The sequence below is a fragment of the Drosophila novamexicana genome, unplaced genomic scaffold, assembly GCF_003285875.2.
Source record: "Drosophila novamexicana strain 15010-1031.04,08,12 unplaced genomic scaffold, DnovRS2.1 tig00000434-arrow-pilon, whole genome shotgun sequence".
In the NCBI taxonomy this organism is placed as follows: domain Eukaryota; kingdom Metazoa; phylum Arthropoda; class Insecta; order Diptera; family Drosophilidae; genus Drosophila; species Drosophila novamexicana.
The window spans coordinates 4,913,175-4,940,782 of NW_020824802.1; the positions used below are offsets into that span (position 1 = coordinate 4,913,175).

The 27,608-nt window shown below is 38.0% G+C and overlaps 2 protein-coding genes, 1 long non-coding RNA gene and 1 other non-coding gene across 7 annotated transcripts; 1 reads left to right on the forward strand and 3 right to left on the reverse strand.

Annotated features, from left to right (window-relative positions):
• Nucleotides 1-257: 257 nt before the first annotated feature.
• On the reverse strand, nucleotides 258-2,119 carry LOC115760343 (calreticulin). The gene is made up of 4 exons (XM_030701623.1): nucleotides 1,989-2,119; nucleotides 1,829-1,933; nucleotides 1,294-1,766; nucleotides 258-908 (listed from the first exon to the last, which is right to left on the reverse strand). The coding sequence occupies exons 1-4, from the start codon at nucleotides 2,071-2,073 to the stop codon at nucleotides 357-359; spliced, it is 1,215 nt and encodes a 404-aa protein (XP_030557483.1). The 5' UTR covers nucleotides 2,074-2,119; the 3' UTR covers nucleotides 258-356.
• A 251-nt stretch (nucleotides 2,120-2,370) lies between these two features.
• Nucleotides 2,371-9,616, forward strand: LOC115760345. Of its 4 annotated transcripts, none has more exons than XR_004017601.1 (5): nucleotides 2,371-2,474; nucleotides 2,568-2,582; nucleotides 3,334-3,460; nucleotides 3,516-6,841; nucleotides 9,131-9,616. It is a non-coding gene; the product is annotated as an uncharacterized LOC115760345 (long non-coding RNA). The 4 variants fall into 4 exon arrangements; XR_004017600.1 differs by having other exon boundaries at nucleotides 3,516-6,787; XR_004017598.1 differs by lacking the exon at nucleotides 9,131-9,616 and having other exon boundaries at nucleotides 2,374-2,474; nucleotides 3,516-6,913.
• Nucleotides 9,617-18,444: 8,828 nt separating this feature from the next.
• Nucleotides 18,445-19,301, reverse strand: LOC115760393 (60S ribosomal protein L15). The gene is made up of 2 exons (XM_030701693.1): nucleotides 18,975-19,301; nucleotides 18,445-18,810 (listed from the first exon to the last, which is right to left on the reverse strand). Exons 1-2 carry the CDS (start codon nucleotides 19,281-19,283, stop codon nucleotides 18,505-18,507), a joined length of 615 nt encoding a protein of 204 aa, XP_030557553.1. The 5' UTR covers nucleotides 19,284-19,301; the 3' UTR covers nucleotides 18,445-18,504.
• Nucleotides 19,302-19,459: 158 nt separating this feature from the next.
• Nucleotides 19,460-19,542, reverse strand: LOC115760424. The gene has a single exon (XR_004017649.1). It is a non-coding gene; the product is annotated as a small nucleolar RNA Me18S-Gm1358 (small nucleolar RNA).
• Nucleotides 19,543-27,608: the final 8,066 nt, after the last annotated feature.

The window sequence follows — 27,608 nt, forward strand, 5'->3', positions numbered from 1 at the left end:
CACTGACAAAATTAGCTGTGAAAAGGGGCACAGCTGGCCGGACTGGAAAATAAAACACCTCCATCGGTCGGTGATGCTATTTAGAAAATTGTATCCTTTAACTAGGCTTTTAGCATAAAATTCTATTGTATAATCTATTGAATAATGAGGAAGACACTCGTTTTGTCGACCATTAATAAATAAATAAATAAATTTATTGCAGAATAATATGCAAATCCTTTATTTATAAATTATATTATAAGTCTTGCAAATTGTAATTCTACATAAACAATATAAAAGTTGCTTATATTTGTCAAACCACTTGAATAGGGACAAATGAATTCGTTTATACTTGTATTAATAACTATTTATCATTATTACAATTCATCGTGCCCATTGTCTTCTGATTCGTTTTTCGACTCGATATTCTCATCATCATCATCGTCATCTTCCTCATCGTGATTTTCTGTATTTTTTTTTGACTCCTCTTCGTCTTTTTTTCTTTGTACTTCATCTTGTAATTCTTTCATTTTTTTTTCACCAGATTGTGTATCCTTTACACTAGCCGCCACTTTGGCTGCCAGTTCAATGTCATCAGTAATAAGAACATTGTCAAATATTGTTCCAGATTTCACTTGCCATAAATCGAATCCCAAAGTGCAAATTTCTTTTCGAAGGTAAAGGTTATCATCAGGACTATATTCTGGATTATCAATTTCCGGATGTTCCCAAGCTCCTTTATAATTGGGATTGTCCAATTGTTTCGGCTGCCACTCTCCTTTATATTCGGGATTATCTACCATTGGGGGTTCCCATTCACCATCCATTTCATCATCCCAGTCCTCGGGCTTGGTAGCATCAGGGTCAGGAATGTGTTGTGGCTTATCCCAGTCCTCGGGTTTCTTATCATCAGGGTCAGGAATCGTCGCCTGTGTAAAGAAGATTTAAAATTTTAAGCTGATGGCAAAATTTATCAATCGGGACCAAACTTTTCAAATGTTGTACTATGCAGTAAAACAAGTTTATTAATAAGCTATTTAGTCAGCATCATTAAATATAAATAATTTGATACCAAATTCTATGTGATACGTAATAAAAAGTATTTAACTAGCATTAAAAATCATTAAAATGAGTAAAAATCGTTCAAGGCTCGAGTATTTGATGCAGGCCTAGGAAAATACTTAAAGACCATACTTTTGGTACAAAAATAATATAAAAAAAATTGACGCGTGTGGGCACAGGTATGAATATACATATGAATTAAATAAAGTAAAATATATATAATATATATACAAACAAATATAGACATCGTACCTTATCATCCCAATTTTCTGGTTTACTCGCATTTGGGTCTTTTATTTTTTTGGGTGCCAAGAAATCCCAATCATCTTCAAGATTTCCAGATTCCACTTTCTCATTGTCTATCAAAACTTCATATGTGTTGTCTGGCTTAATAATTAGGGTGTAGAAGTGGGTATATACGTCATCCTTGCATCTTATGTCCTTGTTTATCAAGTGATTTTTGCCCTTGTAGCTTAAGATAACATGAACTTTTTTTGTACCAGGTCCACAAATATCCGGACCAAACATAATTTCATAAGGCGATTCACCATGCATGTCAGTTTGGTCTAGGGAACAATCAAAAAGTTTCACATAACCTCCTCCACAATCAATATTTTGCTCATGTTTTACAGAAAATTGAACTACCAATGGCTTAGCTTCATTCGAAAATCCATCAAATCTTTTAGACAAGGCATAAAATCGAGCATCTTGCGATGTTTGAATGCCTAAACGTAATATTTTATTTAATATTTTCTGGTATTGGATTGTTTTAATATTGGTCACATACCTTTATCTTCTTCAGCATCGTTAAAAAAAGACCCAGCAGAGTGTATAAATTTGCCAAATTCTTTCCCAGGATGTTGACTGTAAATCCAATCATCTTTCCAATTTTCTATAAAATATATAAGACTTAAAAACGTGACGAAATTACTCCCTTAAAAAATTACCGTTTTCGAATTTTTCTTCAAAAAATACTTCGGCACTTGTAACGCCTATTGTTAATAATGCAATAATTGCTATAAAACACATCATAACGCGTGTTACTTCAAAAAACTTTAGTAACGAACTTCTACAAACTGAGCAATTTGTATACTACTGTTCAAATGCCGGCTATGAGAAAGGTTATTTAGACTGAATATAGAGAATGTTAAAAAGAGATGAAAATATAACTTAGCAAAATGGGTGGAACGATTTGATTGGACATATGTGGACCAATCAAAATTGTCTACGTATTAAGAGTGTTGAAAAATAGCACAACATTGAAATCGATTCGATGGGCGAAATTAAATTTCGATTTCAAATTCATGAGCCTAGTACGGAGCTCAATGTGAATAGCCGAACAGGAATTTGAATTATTGTTAATAATGCGATTATTAGAATCAGATGTTATATAATCATCAAGATGACCAGAAAATTTTGAGTTGATTTCTCAGGTAAACTACATAACTACTTATTCATTTATACATTTTTTTTTTTTAATTTTAACCCTTTTTTTTATTTAAATATGGACAAATATTATCGTTTAGTCTCTAGGACAGTCAGTGAGTATCGAATAAAACAAATATTTTATATGGCGGACTATCATTAGATCTCAGTTGAAAAATAATAAGTTATACAATTAATGAATGAGTAGAAGGGTTTGTAATACGAATCTAAGCGATGAAAGGTTAAATATATATATATATAAGTCTGCATAAACTATCTAGCGAATGCGTTATTTTTAACCAGAAAAACAATTCAAATTAATTATTTGATCGTCAAAAGTTGGGAGCACTGGTATATAAACTAAAACCCTAATCGTTATCGGCGCCACACACAAAATATATTTATTAGCTGGGGGGTTTTTTTTTTTTTGGTACCGTCGCAAATCAAAATAGGCACACGCTAAAAAATATTTTTTTTTTTTAAGATCGATTGAAGAACTTTGTTAATTTGTGATATAATTGATGGCGTTTACAGACCTTATGATTTTTTCATCAAATAATTGAAGAATTTGTGCTACAATACAATACAACAATTAGTGAAGTATTACTAATTGTTGTTGTCCGCTGTATATGTTGCCCTTTCAGATAGGTTTTTCATTAAAACGTAATTCTTGGAATGCCTGTGATGTGTGAGGCAAGTAGTTTGGTTGGTTGAAAGTAATTGATCGTTCGAGACCTGTGCGGGCATTATATTTTTTCAGGGTTCAGGGGATCCCCTTGCCGGGCACTTCGCACACTCTTATTATTACTAAACAATGCACATAATAGCAATAAATTTTTGTTTTTCTTTGGCATATGCAATAAAAAGAAAATCGATTGGTTGTTATGTGCTCAACTGTCACGATTGAAGAGATTCGAAAGGTTAAATAAATCAGTAAAAACTAACCACTGATATGAACAGCATAAACAGCTGGAACTAATGAATAACAAAAATGGTAAGAATTTATTAAATATAAACAAAACGACAGCAGTTCACTTTTTTCCAAAAAGTAACCCGGGTCAATGATCAGGCGTACTCACCCATCATGAGACGAACAGCTTTACTTCGCCCTCCTCATGTTGACCAATATAACGGGCTTTACTAAGCTTGCGTAGATGTCATACGCCTCCTTTCGATAATTAATTCGCCGGACATCCTCTCATAATAATTTATGGCATATGACAATAAATATTAATTCTTAGCTCATCTATTTTTTTGTAAAGGAAAACAATTCTTCAATATTTGGAAATTACATAAATGAGAGACTAAGAACATAACCAAAGGCCACTGCTCACAGTCGCAATAACAAATGGTTATAATTACTTTCATGAGCGCAAGTGGAATATTTGCCCATATAAATATATATATCTTCTTTATATATAAATATGTTTGTCATGCTTGGCTAACGGATTGGTGATCAATGCTTAGCCAAATCCATAAAATTGTGAAAAACGGTCGTATGCAACTTTTTTGTTTACCATTCGATCAAACTTATCTTCAAAGATCTTCCCTTAAATTCATTTGTGGTGTCACACACTTTTCGTAAAATCCACACTCTTGGATGATAAATACTGGAAATGGGTGAAAAAGTTATACCTAAAATTTGGAAAACAAAACTTGACACGTGCAAAGTCGTGGAATACCCTGTAGTATATACATGTATGCATAAGTTAAATACCCCTCGCCGGGTTTTCTTTGCAAACATTCTACATACACAATATCAAACATACAAATGCACTCGTGCACGGGTGTTGCTTGAAACACAGTTTACAATGCAATTGGGCATATTATGTGTTCGTGATTAACTTCAGAGTTATAGCCTCTGTCCACTGAACACATTTCTGAAAATGTCAAATTTTTGCAAAATGTGTAAAATGCGGCCTGTGCGTTTTCCCATAAGAAAACATATTTCACACATTTTTTAAAAGTGTCACATTTCTGAAAAATGTGTAAATTCGGCCCGAACATTTTTTTTTTTGCGATGATTAGTCGAAATTTCTATCGATGTTTTGAAAATGTGGAAGTATTTTAACCGTAAACAGGTGGCATATCACCGAAGGCAAGCGGCAACTTTAAATAAGAAATTTAAATATGTGAAATTTCAAAATGTGACATTTCTTAAGCCAGTGGACAGAGGTTATTAGCTTCATGTGTGTGTTTATACCAAATATATAAGCCTATTTACCATAGTTTCCGTCATTATATTAGAGGTGGCACAAGAATTGACAAGAAATTATGAATTAGAGGAGAATTTATATTTTTAAGTTTGTTTTAGCTTTTGTAATTTCATAAATTGACATACAGACATGACTAGATCGATTCAGCCCGTAGTTCTGATAAAGCGAATATATAACTTATGGGGTCTATCTTGCTTAATCCTAACTGTTACGTTGACTAACACAAAACGTGGTATTTTTATCCATTGGATAAATGTAATCGGGATATGTGTCTAGGCTATAAGGTTAAACAAACAGAAGGTGTCTCAAGACCGCATATGCCAACAACAGCTGAATGACGCAGCATAGCGATCAAAGAAATTTAACAGCATTAAAATCTAGAGCCTACGTCGCCACAAGCGATTTTTATAATTTTTACTATACTTTTTTTTTTATAAGTTAATTTGTTTATACTTTGCCTTACTAGCTTAACCTCTATACAATATTGGGAAAAACATCCTTAGCATTAATTATTAAGTCTTGTACGTTGTTTTCATTGTTTCGGTTAACCTATATCCAACTACCCGGTTTGGGAGATCGATGGGATCCTGCGAGGTCTTCCTCGTTTTCTTCTGAATAGCTTTCTTTCCAGGATATAAGGGTGAACAGAGAGGCGGGCCACGCACCTGGTGAACTGCTGTCGTAAGAGGTCGCTTACTAAGAGAACCTTAATTTCCCTTGCCAGGGCCCGGTCCTCCAAGGTGCCCCTGTAATTAGTCTGAAATCCTTGGCAGTGGTTGCGACATGCTTTTTAGCTTAGAAACAATAATCGCCTGCCAACGTTGCGACAAAACAAATTAAAATTGAAAAAAAAAAAAAGCAATACTAGAGCCTAGCTATTGATAGAGGTAAATATTCAACAAACAATGCTGCAGACAACAATTAAACTCGCCCCCAGCGAGTGAAATTTGACTACTAAATTCTTCGCAATCGTGTGATACCAAAGACAATATAAACCCTAAGATGAATAACGCCGATACAATTGAATGATGTTGACACGAGCCAAGAAGTTAGTCGCCAGCCTGTCTTCAGCAAAGCTGGTCGATGGTAGTTTGCGTCGCTTTGTTTTCGAAGAACATTGAGTGAAAAAGTTTTGAACTTACGATAGACGCATAGTACTTTTGCTTTATCCAATAAATGCCTGCTTTATTTGAATGATACATAACCCTCGACACTAATGATAATTTTTACAGGAATATTTAAAAGTGAAATAATTGTATTACAGAGTGCTCCTTGTGCAATGACTATGGTCAGAAAATAGTACAAATATGTTGATTTTACTTTTGTTTTTGGACTGTATATGCAGGAGAGAAGTTCTTGCCTCATCCAATGACGTGCATACACCTTATTTGTATGTGTGAATTATGCATGCATAAGTAAATTAAAATATCTATATACATTTGTGCTGTTAATCACTAGTCTCGTTTTCGCTGGTAAAGTAATACATTTTGTTAGTATTCTAGCGCTGATCATTACCTATCCCAAATTTGTATTCACATATGTACTAAGATTGGCTTGGTGGAAAATCTGTATTTTTAAGTCGATGCAAATATTTAAATAATTTCTTTAAACTTCATTTAAAAGTCATAGTTCTCCAGAGAAACTACAGATTAAACTAACAACTACTTTAGGAATCAAATTGTAATTGAGGTATCAGATTTGCTTTCTTAAAAACTGTCATGCTTTCCAAAAATAAAGCAGGACACATTGTCGATTTTCAAACCACGAATCTCAATTCCAAACATTATAATATATAGCAAAGTTGGATGTCGTGAACGCGATATTTTGCGAGCTTCCGATATTGGATTCCATCCAACATAAGTTAGTTAACTCATTCCCATCATTTAGGCTCACCAATTATCTCGTTCTAGATATTAGCAACAAAGCTGAGCAAACAGCGATCATGACAGGAAAACAACATAGAGCCCACCTAGCAGCGCAAGAAATTACGAAGCAAGTACTTCACGACTATTTTCCCCAAAGCGAGCCACTTAGCGTCGGAAATAGCCGGAAATCGCAACACTTGTTCCATGCAAATATACAACCGCCACCAAAAAACAAAACAGGTATTAAGAAAATCTCCTATCACATCAAATTCCGCCAAATTCTGTCGTGAATCGGTAAGTTGTTCAAGTTTGCCATAGTCCGACCTATTGATTCTTCAATTAATAAAAATATTCGCGAAATATAAAGGCTTTCTATTGTGACAAAGTAAGGTCAGTCAACTCGAAATCCAGCAGATCAATTGCAGATAATTTCGAAAAACAATCAAACTACTAGGAAAGGTTGTTACACCGCTATGCTAAGAAGGGGTAGAGAAGAGAAGCGAAGAGGTTTTAGGAAATCAAGTATTAGGGTTTATTAAGTAAAAAACTTCAAATACTTTTGACGACATTCAGGTCTGCTTTTGACACATTTCTTGGAAAATAAAACGTGCAAAATGTATGCCGACGTAATAGAAATACCCTGGACTTCTTTTTTAAAGAACACAACATCACATAGGACCTCAGACAAATAGAGGCATTACTGAACACTTTGACACTTTTTCATATATACATAAATTCAAGGCCATCTTTATTAATCACAAAAATTTACATTGATGTTGATGAAATAAGAAATGAACATCTTACCAATATCAGCATAACAGATATCTAAGAAGATAGTATATATTTTGTATATGAAGCGCTTGTGTGACTGTACCTTGCCTGCCTGTCCGATGCAAATTTGAGAAGATTTTTGAATTTCTGATTTTCGACCTCTACACTCAGACACACACACACAAATGTGTGTGAATAGGCAGATCATGGGCGCAAAAGATAATTTCATTAATGACATGCGTATGTATATTTGGTTAGTGCTCCAGGTCAACAACAATAGCGCAACTTTAACAAGCCGCCCTTAAGTCAGGAGACTCTGAAAACGAGATAGAGCAAAACCATTTGGTTGTTCCTAGCGGGGGCGGCAGGTTCCGTCCGACCAACCTCCGCCAGCCGCATATCCCTTTTTCCTATGATGATAAGGCGTGTGCTTGCAGACAACATAATTTTCGATTTTCGCCATATTACACTATTATTATTACTATAAGTCAAGAGCCTGCGAGTAGAGTACGTGAGCTCTGAAATGCGCTATTACAGCTGTGCCAGTCAGATATTCTTGCTAATGATGCTTCCCTAATCAATAAAAGGTAGAAAATGCTAGTGAATTATAGACTTTCCGCCTACTATAAATATTCAAGAAAATATTGTTGGACTAGCGGGTATAACCCGGCCTTGGCACGTATAAAATAAATGTTCTCAAAAAGCGTTGAAAATGATTTTTAAACTGATCAGACGGTAAATAAACAACTTTCATACAAACGTTTTCCGCCAATTTGCCACTGTTGCGGGGGGAATTTCTCAAATCGTTGGAACACGTATTCATTAAGTTTTTATTTAGAGCTTTGAAAATAATTTTGAAGCAAATCGGAAAAAAATTAAAACGTCACCAAAAAAATCTTCGAATTACCGAGGATGATTTAATCCTGCAAAAAATGTTAAACAGGTCTCAAATGATTTTTCCTATACTTAGAAATGAATTTAAGCGCGAAACGACACTTCCCAAATCTTTGACCCCCGCAAATGAAATTGACCAAAGATGAAAATGAGTTTGAGGCCGATTCGATGGTTAACAAAAAAGTTTCATTCCAACGTTTTTTGTTAATTAACCACTTTCCCAAATCGCTAAAACACGTGTTCATTAAGTTCTAATGTAAAACCTTGAAAATAAGTTTGAAGCAAATCGGACACCACTTAAAACTTCGCCCAAAAAATCATTGAATCGCATTTCTACCGAAGGAGCTTAGAATTTGCTGATAATGTGAAACACGTCTCAAATGATTTTCCATATAGATCCTTGAAAATGAATTTGAGGGCGAAACGTCATCCACCAAATCCACCGAGGACGAATACATTTTTGGTAAAGTGTGAAACACCCCTCAAATTAAATTGAACAAGGAACTTAGAAATTGAGTTTGAGGCCAATCGGAGGGTAAACCAAAAAGATTCATACAAACGTGTTTCACGATTTTTCCATACTTGCGAGTGGAATTACCCGAAACCCCGTCTTAACGTGCACCTTCATCACATAAGGTAACTACAGTGAAAATTTCAGCTTCCTAGCTCTTACGGCTTGGGCTGTTCGTTGATCACCAATCAGTCAGTCAATAAGTCAGTCAGGACAAACAGTTTTATATAAAGAGATAGGCTGACGGCCCCAGGTGTTTCCCTAGAGCAAGTCCGTTGTATGGTCAGAAAAATTCTTCAGTATTTGGAGAACAAAAAATGTGTACTGCGTTGCTGCACTTTTAGATGTAGAACTAGTAGGTCTGGCAGCACGTCTTCTGCAATCACATCTTTTATTTTCCTTTACAGAGGATTCTTGATACTGATTTCTAACCCTAATGCTACCAAACCGGAGGAGTGGAATGGTGAAATGAATGGCGAATGGGAACTCCTATGGTGGATAATCCAGAATATAAAGGAGAGGGCAACCAAAACAATTGGCCAATCCCAAATAAAAGAGATTGGTATTAACCTGAAATTAATAATCAAAAATTTAATATTCATGATAAACCACATTGAGTTGGCGGCTGCCAGGGGCTAGGGTAAAAGATATACAATCTGGTGAAAATATGACGTATTATAGATGAAGAAGATTAAGAAAAGAGTCACTACGAGTATGATGAGGATGATAACGATGACAACGTCGAGTCAAAAAAACAAATCGGAGGTTAATGATGAATTTTAATTAGCATCCACAAAATTTTAAACCAATTCAGTTATTCTTATAAGTATTAGTTTATTAGTAGTATTTGTTAAACCCAAATACAAAAACAATTTAATGTGTTTATTTAGAGATTAATTTTGCAAGATTTACATATAAATTTTATAAACAAAGGATTTGCGTTTTATTCTCCAATAAATATGCCAAAAAATATATTGATACCTATTTTTGATGTTTGGTTTGGATGATAAAAAAAGCAATGAAAGCTATACACTCTGTGTTTTTTTTTTTTTCAATTTACCAATCATCGCTTTTACTAAGCTTTGCCTTAGTCCGGAGTACGGGAGGCGGAAAAACAATATAAACGCTTTGTTGGCGCCGATCTGCGCATTCAATAATTAAATTGATAAAAAAAAAGTTGAAGTCTATAGTATGCTAGTTTTAGGGCGGAGTGAAAGCGCAACAAAGCTTTGTCACTCGATCTGGGAGCGAATGAGCCTCGCTTTGCAGTTAAGCTTAATTTAGCCTAAAGAAGTTGAAAGTGTTCAGTTGTCGAATTATACAAAAACCAATCAGCATGAATAGCTCAAGGCGCCCACGGGATAATTTTTGCATATAAAAGTGGTTAAAGTGCAACTAGCTGGGGATCGCGAGTTAATTAAATTGAGAAACAAAATAAAATCGCGTCGGCCCGAAACAATTCAAAAATTAATCTATTCTCCTGTCATCACAATGCCAAGGAAAGTTGCATCTAAAGTGCAACGTCTTGAACCGCAGGTAATGTCTTAATAGCCGCTGGAAATTATGTATATAATATCATATTTGTGCGATCTGTAGCGCTTTTGAGCGAATGTTAATTAATTGTCAAAAATTAATTGTCATTACAATTTCATTTCGCTTAGTGGTTGTCGTTTCCTTCCTCTTGCCATCACTCGCAACCACTTTAAATTATACAGTTGCTGAAGGCCAAGCGCTTTTATATAAGTGCAGTACACTCATACATGCACGTTCATAGGAAGCCAGCTGCAGTCCATTTATTTTCGTTCCGCTTTGTGCTGTGCAATTGTTGTTGTACGCACTTTCGTTGGCGCGTTTCGGCCAAGAGACGCTCTTTCCCCTACTCTTTATTGATCAGGCACGTGCCTTTTTTGATTTCGTTAGGCAAATTCGATATTCAATTTAAATTAATAATTAATAAATCGACTTTAGAGCCAAATATGGCAACTAAGGTAACTTTTGACGATATAAAAAGCAAATGCAATATGCCCATAATGCGTTGAAATGATCAAATAATAAAGAGTTAATTAAACCTAATGTACATTAGAAATGCTGGCCTTACATGTAGATACAGCTTAAAAATATATCAGAATCGAGTAGAATTTTTTGACCTATGTGATGATCTATTTTGTCAAGCCCGACAAAATCTGGTTTAAGGTCCGTTATAAAATCTTAAAGTGCTGCTAATGCCTACAGGCATACCCGTTGTTGTTCCACGCACAAGTCTTCCTCATCTGGCTCTTCCCAAGTTTAGTGGAAAATACTCGGAGTTCATGAATTTTATTAGCTTGTGTGAAACTCTTGTTCATACGATCATGCGATCGTGTGAGACAATTATTTAAAAGCATTAGACAGCCTAAGGAAAGTGTACGACAACGAATGTCTAATATTCAATGAACATATTTCGGCTTTCTTTAGCCTTTACCGGCATCATCGAGATCAATGATTGATATTGTCTCTGTCATCAATGGCTGGCTCCTGTCATTAGGTGATGACAAAAAGATTTCTAATGCAATTCTCATTCACCTCCTTATGAACAAAGTTGACTCAATGACCAGACGAAAATGAGAGGAGCAATTCGATTATGCAATCATTCTATTATGAAGTGATTACGAAACAGCTTAAATCGTAAGTATCAACACCTTTTTGCTGAAAATTCAGCCAAAGTTTCGTCCAATGACTCCAATTCAGATTCAAAGGCTATTTCAAAAATAATAATAGATGTTCGTATAAGAAATGATCAGGTGACACCCAAATGTTTGTGTTGCGGTTCCGAAAACCATTCAATAGTGAATTGCTCAGAATATGCGGCAATATCAGTGATCTCTGAGAACCTGCAATTGGCTGATTCATATTTTCACAAGCCACAGAATATCCACATCTTCATCAGAACTGATCCGTTCTTTAAACATCTCTCTGTCGGTCAGATTAAACAAAGTTCGAATTGTCCAAATCTGCAAAAGACACTTATTTGTTGGATAGTCTCAGGGCGTTACAAGCCGACAAGTCGTGAGACGACTCATGCTGTCAATCTAAGTTGTCGAGAAAAGTCTTATACCACGATAGATACAACGTTGTAAAAAGACTTGACCCCGACGTGATTTTTCTTTCGCTCTTTTCGCATTTACTTTTATTTTACAATTTCGTTGCGTAACTTGTAACTGCAAGCTCCAGTCGTTCGTTATGTGCTACGCGCATCAACATAAAATGGATTGCTTAATCAATAAATCGCTTGCGCATCTGCATACAGTTCGTCGTTGTACATAAACGCCGTAGCGAAATCGCCGTTAATCGTTGCGCGCGATAACCAGCTATACGCTATCTCGTTCGAACGAACACTTGTGCGCACAGACGTGTATTGTAGTTCGGCTGCGTGAACCTTGTTTGGCTCTACATTCACAATGTTAAATTAAGGTGCAAGTGCAACTGAAAATGGTGAAGCGACATCAGCAAATCAAGCGGCGGTTGGAACACAGGCTGCTGTTCTTAAAATAAAGATAAAGAATTTAAGTGATCGACTCAATAGATTGTCATCTGACTTGATTCCGCGGGACTTCGCGATGTTGATGACTCTAAGTTGCAAGATTACAACATCTATGATAGTTTGTTGGATGTGAGTCAGGCCAGCTTTGAAGATGATCTCCAGTCATTGGGTGTCATTTCAACACGAGCGCGGAAATCTAAGCAGGGTTCAGCAGATTCCACATTGTTTCACTTTCCATTCAGCAGCAGCCGATGATCCGCGCTCTATCTTTGTTGTCTTAAGCCACTTTCGATTGCCGCAACTTATATTGCCGGAGTTTAGTGGAGGCTACCAAGAATGGGCCGATTTTTCGAACATGTTCACGGCGATTGATAAGAATCCGTATTTGACCAAAATTGAAAAACTCTAGCATCTACGGTCATGCCTCAAACGAACACCACTGGATACAACTCGCTCGTTGGAAATGTTAAATACTAATTATGCTGCCGCTTTTGAACTGCTTGATAAGCATTTTGATAACAAGCATTTTGTTTTTCTGGCACACATCGCTAAAAAAAGGTAGATAAGGGTGCGACGACACAGCTGTGCGAATTCTCAGATAAGGTCAACTCTCATCTACGTGCGTTAAAACCGATGGGCAGTATAGAACAGATCGCCGGTTGTATCATAGTACACACGCTGCTGCAAAAACTAGATACCGCTATGCAAGCTAGCTGGGAGGATGATGCACCGTTGGACGTCATATCATCATGCGAGCGTCTTACAGCCTTCATTAAGAAGCGTTGCTGGCTGGAAAATGCGAATCCCGCTACGGCAATGTTCACGCCTAGATCCCAGGTGGGCCAGAACAACATTATCAGAAGAAAGTTTGTACTGACTAAGAATGGAACGAGTGCATTTGCCTTTTGTGAAGACGCAGGCCACTCCATTTCTAAATGCTTACACAATTCTCAAGATACCGAAACTAATTCCTCATCCCAAAACATCCTGGCGGCAACTTCATCTTCGCCACTCCCCATCTACACTTTCGCTGTGGGAACAGTCGTTGTTCAACTTTCGCACTCTAGAGGCGACAAAGGTCATGAAGCCCAGCACAAGTGCACTCCAGACACGCTTGATAAGAGCCTACTACAAAAATAATTAAAAAATGAAGCCAAGGTTAGTGTTAAAGCCCAATCTTGCAAACTTTGCTCAAAAGAAAACTATCCAGTGCGCTTGTGCCCCCGTTTTCTGCAGATGTCTGTTGGTGATAGGTCCAACTACATCAAACAGCAACAACTCTGCCAGAACTGTTTCGCGAGAGGGCATCAATTAAAAGATTGCCCGAGTCAACAAATTTGTTCCATGGGTAAGGGTCAAACTATTTTGCCACAAGCACAAGCTTCGCTCCTAAATACGGCTATTATTAACATTTGACATTTGGGCAATTGTTACACAGCACGTGCACTCATTGATTCGGGATCGGAAGCGAAGTTGACCTCCGAACGACAATTCAATCTGATTAAGCTTCCGTTCTATCCAGTCCGAACAGAAGTGACCGGCTTAAGTCAAGCCATCTCAGCCAATTCACAGAAGAATTCCTTTGGCAAGCGACGCCTTTTCAATTTTATGTACGTCGACGACGTGCTTGCGGGGCACACACTAAAAATTGTGTCGTCCGAGTCATCGACGAGCTACGCACAGCTCTGGGCACTACTGTATTTCCATTGCTCAAACGGACTTCCAACGACAAGGCTGTGCTCATTAATCTTCCGAAACTTCTACTCCGAGTTGATTCCTTGGAGATTGAAGAGCAAGTCTGGCGAAGACTCTTGGTATACGCTGGAAATCAGAAACCGATGAGTTCCTCTTCGCCCCCTCCGACATCAAAGTGAAGCAATCCCACACAAAACGTGAGGTGCTTCTACAAATCGACAAACTGTTCGATCCAGCGGGATGGTTAGCTCCATTCGTAGTTCAAGCTCAGATCTTCTTCTTCAGAGCTGGCTTCATGATCTGCTTTGGGAACAATCCTTGCCAAACCAACTCCTACAAAGGTGGCAAGAATTCCTCGAGAGTTATGCAACTCTCAGTAAGATACGCATCCCCAGATGGGTTCAATCTTCTTCTAAGAACAAATTGCAGTTCCTTGGTTTTTGCGATGCGTCTCAGAACGCTTACGGAGCAGCAATTTATACCCAGATTGAAACTACGCATTATATTTCAGTCCACCTGCTGACAGCGAAAACCAGGGTCACTCCTGTGAAGACCATCTCTATTCCTTGCTTAGAGCTGTGTGGCGCTGTCCTGCTTGCGAAACTGTCTTTTCTGCTGGACCGACTCAACAATAGTACTAGCCTGGCTTAGGAAGCCACCATGCAAGTGGACGACTTTTGCGGTTAATAGTTGCCAAGATTGCGCCACCACCAACTCCAGCAAATGGTCTCACGTACATTTATAGTGGCACGGACCAAAGCGGCTATAATTGCCATGATCTCAATGGCCAACTTCTATCGAATCTTTCCATAAAACTGATGAAAAGCTACGTCCCGTGAAATGCAACCTAGCAAAGTTGCCTCCAAAATCGAACATCGTAGATTCTCCGAATTCAGCAAGGCACTTAGAGTCGTTGCTTAAAAGTATCGTTTTATAAAGCGGTGTCCGTAACCTGAAACTCAATTTCCAAATGATATCAGCAGTATTTAGCTATCCGAAGCTCAAGAGCGGCTAGTTGTGTATACTCAACGCAATGACTATCAGTGTTTACTCGACGAGCACCTTATACCAACCTCAAGTCTCATCATTAATCTCAGTTCGTTCCTTGATCACAATGAAGTCATAAGACTATGTGAGAGCTTCTGCGCCTTTGGGCTATGACGAAAGACATCAAATCCTCCTTCCTTTTGGACATCACGCAACGTATCTTCCTTGACTTGAAGTCTATAAACGAACTATCAACTCAATGAAATTTGATAATAATATGTCGGAGCATTGCTATTGTTATTGTTATTGTTATTCGAATTTAAGTACAGCAACATGAATATTGTATGTGTCGAAATTAAAAGAAAGAAGAATAGAGAAAACAGAGTAACTGTCATTGTCGACTTGTATTTCTTATATCACTGAGAGTCGGTGAGAGGACTAACTGTTAATTCTCTCACTGAGTGAGACCCGTGCATAGAGTTGTTGGTGTGCGTGCAGTTCATTGTAAGGTGATTCGTGTAAGGACACGAAGAAAGCGTTGCAAGAAGAAAAAGCGGTTACGGCTGGTTTTCGTTGCGTTGCAAGAAGCAAAAGCGGTTACGGCTGGTTTTCGATGCGTTGCAAGAAGCAAAAGCGGTTACGGCTGGTTTTTGATGCGTTGCAAGAAGCAAAAGCGGTTTTACCGCTGGTTTTCGTTACTATTCGTGGCGTTGCGAGGCAAAGGATTGATGTGAACAGACAGAAGTAAATGGTCTGAGCGAACGGACGTGATTGTGCACTGTGAAATTTAGAAAAGAGAAGCGAATGCCACCAACAAAGATGCCGGGACTCGCTGCTCAAAATGTAAAAAATTCTGACCCTACGGCCGCTTCGACAAATATAATACTACGATAAGTTCAAAAAGTAACTCCCACATTAATAAGACAACGATAACGTACGACGGCACCTTGGCTACCTTTCTTAACGTCAAATACTGAGCAAATTCAAATTGGAGTATTTATTTCAGGCACAAAAAAGTCCTTAAATGATATATTTTTTCCGCATATCCCGAAGCATGCAATCATACTTTTAGTTTTTGAATTAAAGTTGCATAGGTAATTTATCATTAATTATATATTTAGTAGCCCTCTCTGTTAGAGTTCTGTGCATAAATGATTATTACTAATATATTTTGACATTGACCTAATTACAATATTAATTAATTGATCCCTAAGGAATTTGACTAACGTATGTATATTGATAATGAATAATGATCTAATTCTTTTTTGATTCCCGAAAAGAAAGTGAGCAAAATTATAATTATAATATTTAATTTTTACCCTGTGGGGAGTCTAGAAGAATCTCGGAGAACCGTTGCATAATACTTTTTGTTTACCGGCCAATTGACTTCAAACTCATTTTAAAAAAATATATATAAAATACTTCGGATTTATTGTAGTGCGGGAAGATACTAATGGTCGACTGGCGGGAATGGTAATGGAAAATTAATTTTTTTAAATTTGATTCAAATGTCTGAGTTGGGAAAAGCCACTAACCATACAACCATTCTTCTTATTATTGAATGCGTATGCCTTTTGCTACCACAGGCACAAAAGGCACACAATTATAGAAAAAGTATCTGGCACGCGACAAACGCTGTGAACTACTTGTGCGCACATTCACACAACACAAACATACATATGTATGTTTCTAGATCTCGGGGCTTTGTGAGAAGCTATGCAGCGCTAAAGAGATGGACACAAGTGCGCAATGAAATGAGTGAGAGCGAGGCACACCCTTCACATGGATACACACATATGTATTTGGACCGTAAGAAATTAAAACTAACATACATATATTAAGAAAAAGCATCAGCGGCAGCGACGTCAAACGCTGAGCGAGATGTGGCTCCATACTGAACGTTCGGCTTTTGAGGCCGAAGTTCTGCCGCAGTCTTAATCTATATGGGCACACTTAAATTGTCGCAGGCACCCTTGGGGTCCCCTCGATGCGATTTATCGTGTTTCGATTATTCTGCTGTTTGGCATGTCTATGTATTGTATGGTTTCTAGTAAAACCGTATAATATACACTAGGCAATTTTGTTTTAAATTCAAGAGCATAAAAACAGTTTAAAGTATAAAGTATATATAAAAAATAGTTCATTCGTAGTCTATCGAACTGCTAGTTCCTACGCGAACTGAATCAATGCCTGGAGTCAGTGTTGAACAATTTTAAACAGCATTGGGCGGGAACCTAATCAATTTGAATTATATGTATTCATGATAAAACAGAAAGGACTCACAAATAATTAAGTTAATAAGTCGAAGCAAATTAGATGAGAAGTATTCAATCATACTTAATGGCGCAGCTTATGGGAAAATTGCATTTTTTCACATTTTTCATTACACCCTATGTTAATGCAAAAAAACAAGCTGGCAATATTATATATCATACTGTCAAATGGCAGCAATATTTCAACCTTTATTATTTTATTTCTTCGATAATGGCCCCAAATGCACGGAAGTTGTGCATGTAGAGCACGATTTATCTATCATATTGTTATTTATTTCATGAAAATCATTGCTACAGATTTTGAGAAATTCTCGTTTTACTATTTCTCTCATTATATCCTATGTTAATGCAAAAAACACAAACTGGCAATATTATGTATTAACATTAAAAAAGGCGGCAATATTGTTTGCTGCACTTTTTTCCAATTATCTTAAAAATGGTTCCCACGATTTTAATCAAATTTTCACAGTTGGCTAGGTGAAACTATTGGCTTTAATCGTGTATATGCTATTTTCAAGGCCATTATCCCTAAATTAAGATATTTAAAGAATGGTGAACATCTAATTTTTAAGCCCCTTGGTTTATCTATATTATAAATATATAAATATTATAATTGAAAAACAAATGAATACAGACAGTAAATAATTTAATTGTTTGCAATTCTGCATTTAAATATATTAGGTTCTGTGCTTTAAAACATAAATAAATGCACTTAAAAGTGACCGATTCCTTTTCTGATACCAAGTACCAAAAATCAACGCTAAGTCACCGCCGCTAGTTTGACGCACATCTCTCATTCGCTCATCTAAAAGTGTTAACGATAGTTCATAAATAGTGAAAATTCATCGTATAGTATCGTATCTGCACGACACAGGACAATTGTGCCGCACCCATATCGACAGCTTTTTATTGCTTATATTAAATAAAATACCTATACCTATACCGAAAAATGAATCCTCAGAAAAAACATGAAATAGGCACCACCCCGATTCATTTGGACATTCTTTTTCCGTGACTAGAGAATTGGCGAATTCGACTGCTCGAAAAGAAAACGTTACAAATTTTAAGTCTAGTCGACGATATTCAATATAGAATAAACTTAATGGGGTCGGGAATGTTTCCTTCTGCATGTTACAGACCCTTCCGCAAAAAATATACATCTAGCCCATTTATGATTCGATATGACCCTCCCCGCAAATCATAATTTTAGTTTTAGCCAATGCCTAAAAAGACAACACAACAAATATATATGCGTATACAGTTTTTAGCATGTATTTGTAATGTTTTCTCTGAAACGAATTTCTTTTTAACGCTTTCGATGCATGTGTTCGCGATTTTTCCGTTTCCAGGCTGCACGTCTAGATCCACCAATAGTTTGCGAATATCTATATCCTTTTCCGATTCCACGCGAGCTTTTACCAGCAGAGGTTAACCCACGAAGTTCGCGGTGCTTATGCACATGCTTACAAATCCAATTTACTTTGGGGTCACGACAAATTGCATTATGATGAATATCTACTAAAATAACTTCAAAGTATTTGTAGGAAGCGTCCTGTGCTACCCAGTAAGAATTTAGTACGCGCAAGCCACCAAGCCTCCGACCGACACGCTCCTGAAATACAAACAATTAAATAAATATTTCGTAATATAACACTTTAAAAATTTAATTTGATTAGGTTCAGACATCTAAGGAAGTTAGTACTCATTATCTTTCAGGAATTATGTAACTATCATCACAAAACAAGTGAACCATCTACCAAATACTTTATATCTTACTTCAGCAATAGACTGCAATCCACGATATGGTTTTAGTTGGTTTACACCATGACTTTTAGGCTTTCCATATGTACATCCCTTTGGCACTGGGCGCTTACGACCACCACGGCGGACTCGAATTCTATATATAACAAAGCCTTGCTTTGCACGGTATCCTAAACGACGTGCCTTATCGGGACGAGTAGGTCTGGGTGAACGATGCAATTTTGTCAATTGACGGTACTGCCAAACACGGATGCGAAGCAAATAGCGCATAACATCACTTTGCTTCTTCCTGTACAATTCCTGCATATACCGGTAGGCACCCATATCCAACGATTGATAGACCTAGTAACAAATGAAATGTTATTGCTAGACATAACGTGTCACATCATTGGTCTTTTAAAAAAAACAATTTTTTTTTAGTCATCTAAATATAAAAGTAAAATAAGTGGCTATTAATATACAATACAAAAAAAGGTTGAATACTGCAATTTATAGCTACAAATGCGTCAGCATATCCATAATCTGCACATTGCTCAACAAAAGCTTAAGAGTGGTGCATGGAAAATATCATCAGTTTCAAATTTGATTTTAATTTAATATACACCCGATGGTTGCACATACCTGTAAAACAGAAAAACAGCTATATTATCGAAACGTTAAGTGATCGTATTACAAGGTAGGGAATTCTATTTGAGAACTATGCGTATTTCACCCACCTTAGAAGCCGACCAAAACCCAAAAGACGGAAGTTTGTTATATTGCCAGTGGATATTCTCTGTAGAGATGCTTTGAATATTGGGATCGAATATGCCAGAATGTGAAATTAGCAAGGATTCTTAAACTCTGGAAACGGAACACAGAATTCCAATTTTATTAATACACGACCAATTCCATATGTATATTTTAATGAGGAGTAGTCACGTTTCTGAAACAAGCAATTTCATACTAGTGTTTGCTTTAAAATTAATTAGCACAGAGCAAATATTAAAATATATACAATTTTCTGTCAAGATGCTGCCTAAGGTTTTGCCGTGCCAACATTTTCACATTTATTTTAACCTATCTGAGAGATTTTTCTATCCCACAGTGTTTCATACAATATTTATGCCATCTGTACCCAAATTGCTATTCTCAACGAATGTGTTAATAATTAAAACATATAAAAAAGTTTACTTAAATTGTCTGACAAGCGCGCAAGTAAGTATGAAGACAGTGAATATAATTCTCAGTTTATATAATATAAATAACACATTAGAAGGCAAAAAGAACACTAAGTCGCTGACGAAGTGCGTGGAAAAATTGGCATGTCTATATCTACATCTAAACCGAAAATAAAAGTCAGATTTTTGTATCGCCGAAATAAATAAATTAAAATTTTTTAACAAAAAAAAAAAACAAAGATATGTACTGATTAGAGTTCATTTACAAAAAATAGACAACATTTTGGTCTTGCTTAAGAACCATGCTGGAGTCACGGTGGATAACTGAAGTACGTTGTAATCATAGTGTTTAATTATTTTTTTGATATGCGAATTAAATTAAGGACATATGAATGAGTACATTGAAAATGACCCGAATTTATTTGACCCCGAAATATCAGTCAGCAGCAACAGCACTGTCGTGGCTTCTGCATCAAGGCGCTCTATCATTTACCACCAAACTGAGCTAGTGGCCGATCTTATTTCTTCGGCACCATGATTATTATCATTAGATGTATGACTTCCGTGTGGCTTCTCACGTACCTCGTTAAAAGCGATTTCTTAATTGTCACTGTTATGATGCTGCCGTTATAGACTTTTGGAATGCAGCATGTCTTTATTATGGCGACTATATTTGTTGGGTAATTTTCAGGTCCTTTCCCTATGCGTCGAAATCTTTGCTTCAAATGGCCATCTGGCTTTTGAAGCGTTATAATTACATATATAATATTTCGTCAGTCGTTCCATCGAACTGGGGAACCAATGTTAACCTAGATGAATTTGTTACCAGATATCTACTAGAGCAAATGATACCAACCTTTGTAATTATAATGTATGTATAAATTAGGATTTTAAATAATTAGTCCTCGCGGACTATCTATATTCAACTTTATTTGGATAATGATTTCTAAAACACTAGGCCGACACGCCTTAGTGAGTGTGTTAATTTAAGCGCGAAGTCTCTGGGCCGATGTGTCTCAGTGAAAGCCGCATTAAAAACTAAATTTACAAAAGATTGATCAAAAATACCTAAGCTATTGCGTGCTTTCACAACGGCCGCTAGAATGCTTAGCTTGCGCCTCGTGCGCTGCCGTCGTGCAAGAACATCCGGCCCAGAGCTATGTCAGCATCTACGGCTGGTGTTATGTTGCATTTTGCTGACCCCTGTTAGCTCGTAAGAACATCCGGCTCAGTGCTATATCAGCATCTGGAGCTGGTGTCGTTGGCCTCTGTTAACTGCTCCCCTTTTAAGTTAAGGCCGCCCTCGGCCGTTCCTATCTCGGCGATCACCTTCTTAATCTCCTTGGCCGATGCCATGTTTTTGGTGAACCGATGGTAGGTGACTCCGACGCAAATAATAGTGCAACACACAGCACCCAACAAGAAGGCTATTACCACGCTGTCGACGCTTCCAATATCGTCCTTGACTTCCTTGATGATCTCCAGGTTACGTTCATTCAGGCGATGAAGGTAGGGGAGACTCAACACGTCTTGGTGGCCGGTGACGTTCAGAAGGGGAGATGCCGCGATGCCGGGAAACTTACTCTGGACGTTGTTGCGATTCAAGTACTTAGTTTCGTTGATCAGAGCCCAATTATTGAACGTGATTAGATTTGTTCCGTGAACCCAAGTCTCAGTACCGTTGTCAACGCAAACTTTAGCAGGCCGGTTATTGATGATCAGAATTCCGTCATCGACCCATGTGATCGGGTCTAAGTGGTCTAAGTTTTCCAAGCCACCAGCATGCAGCTCTCTGGCACAAGAGCTGGTCGGTGAAAGTTGACAAAAGGTTCCTCCCGGCGTGGAAGTGCAATTCTTAGGGCAAGCACTTGATCTCCGCACTCAGCTATAATGTTGTCGTCAATTTGTAGCACAGCATTCTCATGTGTAACTGGATACAGCATCACCTTTCTGCAAGCCATTTTGATTTTCGGGAACTTAATGATAACGTGAAGGGCATTAACAGATAGTAATACTTTCACGGACGCAACGGACATAAGGTCAGCTATTGAAGTACCTGTGGGTTCATCGACCCAAACAGATTTCAAATCTGCGTGATCTAATATATTTGGGCTTATGATATTAATTTTTGCAAGGGTAACAGCGAGCATCAAATTCTGCATTTCCATCAGCAACATTCTATTCCGAGCTAAAAGAGTTTCGTATAAATGCCCGGAATCTATCTGATTCTTTTTTGCAGCTTTTAGTATTGTGTTGACACTTGTAATGAGTTGATTGATTTGTTCCTGAACTTTTGTATTGATAGCTACCTGTCAGTTGTTAGAGTTCACCAACTGTAACTCAGTGAATTTGATCTTCTCGAAGTCACTGGCGTCAGGTGTTCCCGCAACTACTTTGAGGGCTGTGCCCAAGAAATCTAAACTTCTTGCCACCCTGTGGTGCACGCCAAGAGCTTCTAACAGATCTCTGAGGTGGGACGCTTCTACGTTTAGAAGCTTTCTCATGTGTGACTGCGGAAACATTTCACATAGCTCCATTGTTTCGTTTACCATTTTCTCGTACTCAGAGATGTTTGCTGTGTGCCTGACGAAATTGAATTCCTCCCAGACCAGAATTTGGCCCTCAACAATGGGAATACTTGGAGTGTGAGTAATTAGCCACACGCGCTGCCGCATTTGCAAAAAATAGAAATAGCAGAAACCCGAACCTGCGGAAGACAGACAAAACGGACTAAACTATTACAACGTGTCTTCCTAAAGGAAATGCCAAGTGGCGTAAATTTTAAAACTTGAAGATGAAGCCTAGTGGCACAAATGTTGAAACTTATAGTAAAATTCAAGATGCATATAATCGATGTTTTATTTCAGCTCTCGCCCTACTTAAGGTTGTCCTTGTGGACCACCAATGAGAACGGTCGTACCAAGGTCTGCCTCTACGACCCGTTCTTCACATAAGGGCGTGAGTTTATTGCCAAGCCTGCGGTTTCTTTTTACTAGAACTTTTTCGCCTAATTCAAAGACTCTATTCTGTCGCTGGTCGTTCAACCTAGCACGGAACGCATCTTGTGCACTTCTTTACTTTGCTGATATTTCCCTTTCGGGTTCGCCTGAGGGCACATGGAGGGCATCAACATGTCTCTTGTTGATGACCGAATGTATTGTCTTGTTATACTCAATCATGGCTAGCATTATGACTTCGACTGAGTCACTGATGTTTCTTTCCAGCTTGAGACAACGTGCCAGCTCGGCTAGAAGGTTATGGAAGCGCTCGACTTGGCCATTGGAGGTGCTATTGAGCGGCGGCGCATTAACAATTCCATATTTGCTTAACAGCAGGGTCTTTATCGTTTGAGAGTTCATCGAAGGCTCGTTGTCGCAATAAATTGTTCTGGCTCGTGGAAAGAAATTCGTGAGCTGCAGTAGTGGAGCTTTTAAATCCCCGATAGTGCGCGACTGAATTGGTTGTACGACTGCACATTTAGAGAACTTATCAACGCAGGTCAAAAAAATTTTTTGTCCGTGGAAAAAATATCAATTTGTAGCAATTATCCAGGAGCCTCAGAGTTTCTCCCAGCTCCTGTCTTTCCGGGTGCCTGTCGTATTTGGCTGCTGAGCAGATTCTACAATTTTCCGCAATTTCTTCGCCATTTTAGGGAAATAGTATTCTGATAACACTTGCTTAACATTTTCTTGAGCTGCTCTGTGCGCTCTATTATGTTCGGCAACGAGAATTTCATCTCCTCTCATCATTGAAGACATCTGCAACTCGGTTTTTGCAGTGCCAGAACTTTGTGCCTGGAAACATGCGAACTAAGCCATCCTGCACCTGTGCTAGTGTGTGCAGGTTGCAATAGAGGGCATTGACCGCATTTGGATTAATCAAGTCAAGCAGTTCATTTAAAAGGGCTGTGTGATCAGTGAAGCCCACTTCATGATGCCTCTTGTCCCCGAAAAGAATGGAGTTGCGTTTGGTGGGGACGTGTGCCTCTTCAATGACAATTTGATTTTGGAAACAATTAAGCGGCTTTTCGGTCGTCTCAATTGTATAGGTCAAGGACAGCTCGCTGTGGACTGTGGCAGGAATCAGTATTCACCTCGTCAAGAGTGTTGAGCTGTTGTCGCGATAGCGCATCAGCAACTAAATTCTCCTTGCCTGGCTTATAAAATATTCGCGCATTCGTTTCATCAATGCGCGCCTTCCATCTTTTAATTTTGGCGTTCGGGCTTGACTCAGAAACGGCAAAAGTTAACGGTTGGTGGTCCGTGAAAATGTTAATGTCTTTTACTCCATATAGGTAGTGCCGTAGCTTGCTAAGGGCCCAAACTATAGCCAAAAGTTCCCGCTCGTTGGTGGCGTAGTTCACCTCCGGGGGTTTCAATGCTCTGGAAATCATTGAGATGGGCGACCCTCTTGCCCCTATGCCGTAAGCTGAAGCGTCTGTCGTTAGATCAAACGGCTTCTTAAAGTCAGGGTATATGAGCATGACATTTTCTGACGACAAAATGTTGCGTAGCTTTTGGAATGCGTGAACCTGAATCTCAGAGAATTCTACCGGGATGTTTCGCGATCTATGTTTACTTACTGACCCATTCTCGCCCTTTAGAAGATCAGAAATGGGTTTTGCTATTGAGGCAAAGTCTTTGATGAAACACCCATAGTAACTAGCCAGTCCTAAAAATGATCTGATCTCGAATATATTCTTTGGTTCTGGGAGCTCCTGAATCGCTTTGACTTTTTCAGGGTCCGTTGTAGCTCCATTACTGGTTACCACGAAACCAAGAACACCTACGCTTTTCTTAAAAAAACTCGATTTTTCCTTGGAGATTCTCATATTTGCCTCGTACAGACTCTTTAAGACCCACTCTACATGTTGGACATGAGAACTTTCGTCTTTTGAGAAGACGATGACATCGTCAACGTAGACATAGCAATATTTGCCAATTTGCTCACGCAGTACGTCGTCAACAGTTCTTTGGAAGATGCTGGCCGCATTCTTCAACCCAAAGGGAAGTCGACAAAATTCGTACATCCCCCCGTTAACTACCATGATCACCGGGGCCGCTTGACCAGACAAATGGTAGGTGATCCCTAAAACAACACAAATTACATTACCCTAACATTCCGACGACGCATGGCTCCAACATAAATAAGGCGAATTAGCACATAATTATAAGTTCGTTACACATATTTATTTTTGTGGTGAATTGGGGAGTTAAATCGAAATTTTTCTTAGCCATTAAACATTTTTTTTTTTTATAGTAGAAAAGAAAAGAAAATTAATAAAAAACTTAATTTTGCTCTTTATAATAATGACCGCCTGGTAGTGGCGTGAGCTGCCGTCGTATGGCTTGTAAATTTTATATGCCGCTATCGCAGCTTGTCTCCAAGAGGCGAACGTCTCTGGCACCCCCGTAAATTCTGGTAAGCATTTAACGGAGTCCAATGGTTCATTACATTGGACGTCGTTTCTGATTTCCACCGGCTCAATAGCCTGGACCGGCGGTGTTTCTATACTATTGGTAGATATTCTGCCTACCAATTCTTGTATCAGAGCGTCTAAGGAAGCCCTCAGCTCTGCATTTCTTTGCCTCAATATTGCGCTCTGTGCTTCTAAGGCGGAGGCCACTGCGGCCTGCACCAAGGCCCTAAGCTGCTCAGGCTCCATTCCTATTTTACACCTGTTGTCAGCGATTTTTTGCTGGACGGCTTCCCTATCTAAGGTGGTGGAGTCGTCTGACTCAGATCCCCTCGCAGAGCGGTCTCTGTACCTGAGAAACGAGCTGTTCATGGACTAAACTTGTCAACAATAAAAACAACACAATTTCAAGGGCAAATCAACAACTGTAAATTAAATGAATGCTGACAGAGGAGAGTTTATTGAAAATTGCTGATGGACGCAAAATTGTGTTACTCAAAGCTAGTTGGGAACACAATTAGTGCAATTTTAATATTTCTACTTTTATTTGTTTATGATTTTATTTTAAATAAATCACGCAAATTGAACAAAATTTGTGCCAAATGATGGCCCACTTACATTTTATTTGATCCTAGAGAGGTTGTATGTTCTACGTATAAGACTACTGATTCCCACGCTGCAGTCGCGAATGCTTTTTTTTTTTTTATCCCTCGCTGAAGTCTGTGGTGTTGGTTTACGTCGCCGCCCAAACCCGCTTGCGCGCTGATTTGGTGACAAGTCACTGGCCGAAGAGCTCCAGCGGCTTCGGTGTATCAAATGGTTTTTATTGTGCTTGTGCTGCTGACGTTAGTTGATGTAGGTCAGGCACAGCTTTTATTATTTGCACTGGTAGGTTAGTTCTTTACACTGCACAGCACACAAAATAATTATGGAACAAAATGGTCCGAAAAACGTTGGGCGCCAATCAGGATTTTAAATAATTAGTCCTCGGGGATTATCTATATTGAACTTTATTTGGATAATGATTTCTAAAACACTAGGCCGACACGCCGTAGTGAGTGAGTTAAATTAAACGCGAAGTCGCTGGGCCGATGTGCCGCAGTGAAAGTCGAATTAAAAACTAAATTTACAAAAGATTAATCAAAAATACCTAAGCTATTGTGTGCTTTCACAACGGCCGCTAGAATGCTTAGCTTGCGCCTCGTGCGCTGCCGTCGTGCAAGAACATTCGGCACAGAGCTATGTCAGCATCTGCGGCTGGTGTTATGTTGCATTTTGCTGACCCCTGTTAGCTCGTAAGAACATCCGGCTCAGTGCTATATCTGCATCTGGAGCTGGTGTCGTTGGCCTCTTTTAACTTATATATCTATATATATATATATATATATATATATATATATATACATATATATATGGTATATGGTATCATTTGCTCTAGTAGATATCCGGTAACAAATTCATCTAGGTTAACATTGGTTCCCCAGATGTATATATATATATATACATATATATATATTTATAATTATATATTGAAAGCGATTGCAAGCATAAAAAAGAAGACTTTTCCACACGTCCTTTACCCAGAATACTTCAAGCCGCTTTTATAATATATTAAGCCATTACTTGTGTTAATAGTTCGTTGGTTACAACTTACAAACATCCAAACACTTCGTGGCATGTGCTCATTGAGATTTAAAGTAAGCATCGCATCATCGTCGTCGTTGAACTCTTGATAATCCTTACTATTTTCAAGGTCAACCAGGTTTTCCAAAAAACGTTGTTGCTGTTGGTAAGAGCTGCAAATGTCCCTAATATATTTTCAAAATTCATATTTTTGCTGTTTTTTGCAACAGTCTAAATGTCTGTCATTTATGGAGATGCTAGATGTAAAGTGTTCCCAATGCGAGTAGCAGTTTTACATCTTCAATAAATTTCCTTCGTTCGCCGAAAATGTATTAAAATTTTATTAAAATATATATCTTACGAATATTTATAAGTTGGACTTGAAGGAATGTGAACACATGGTGCATTGTTAATATACGTTACTGTCAAATCCATTCCTAAATATAGCAT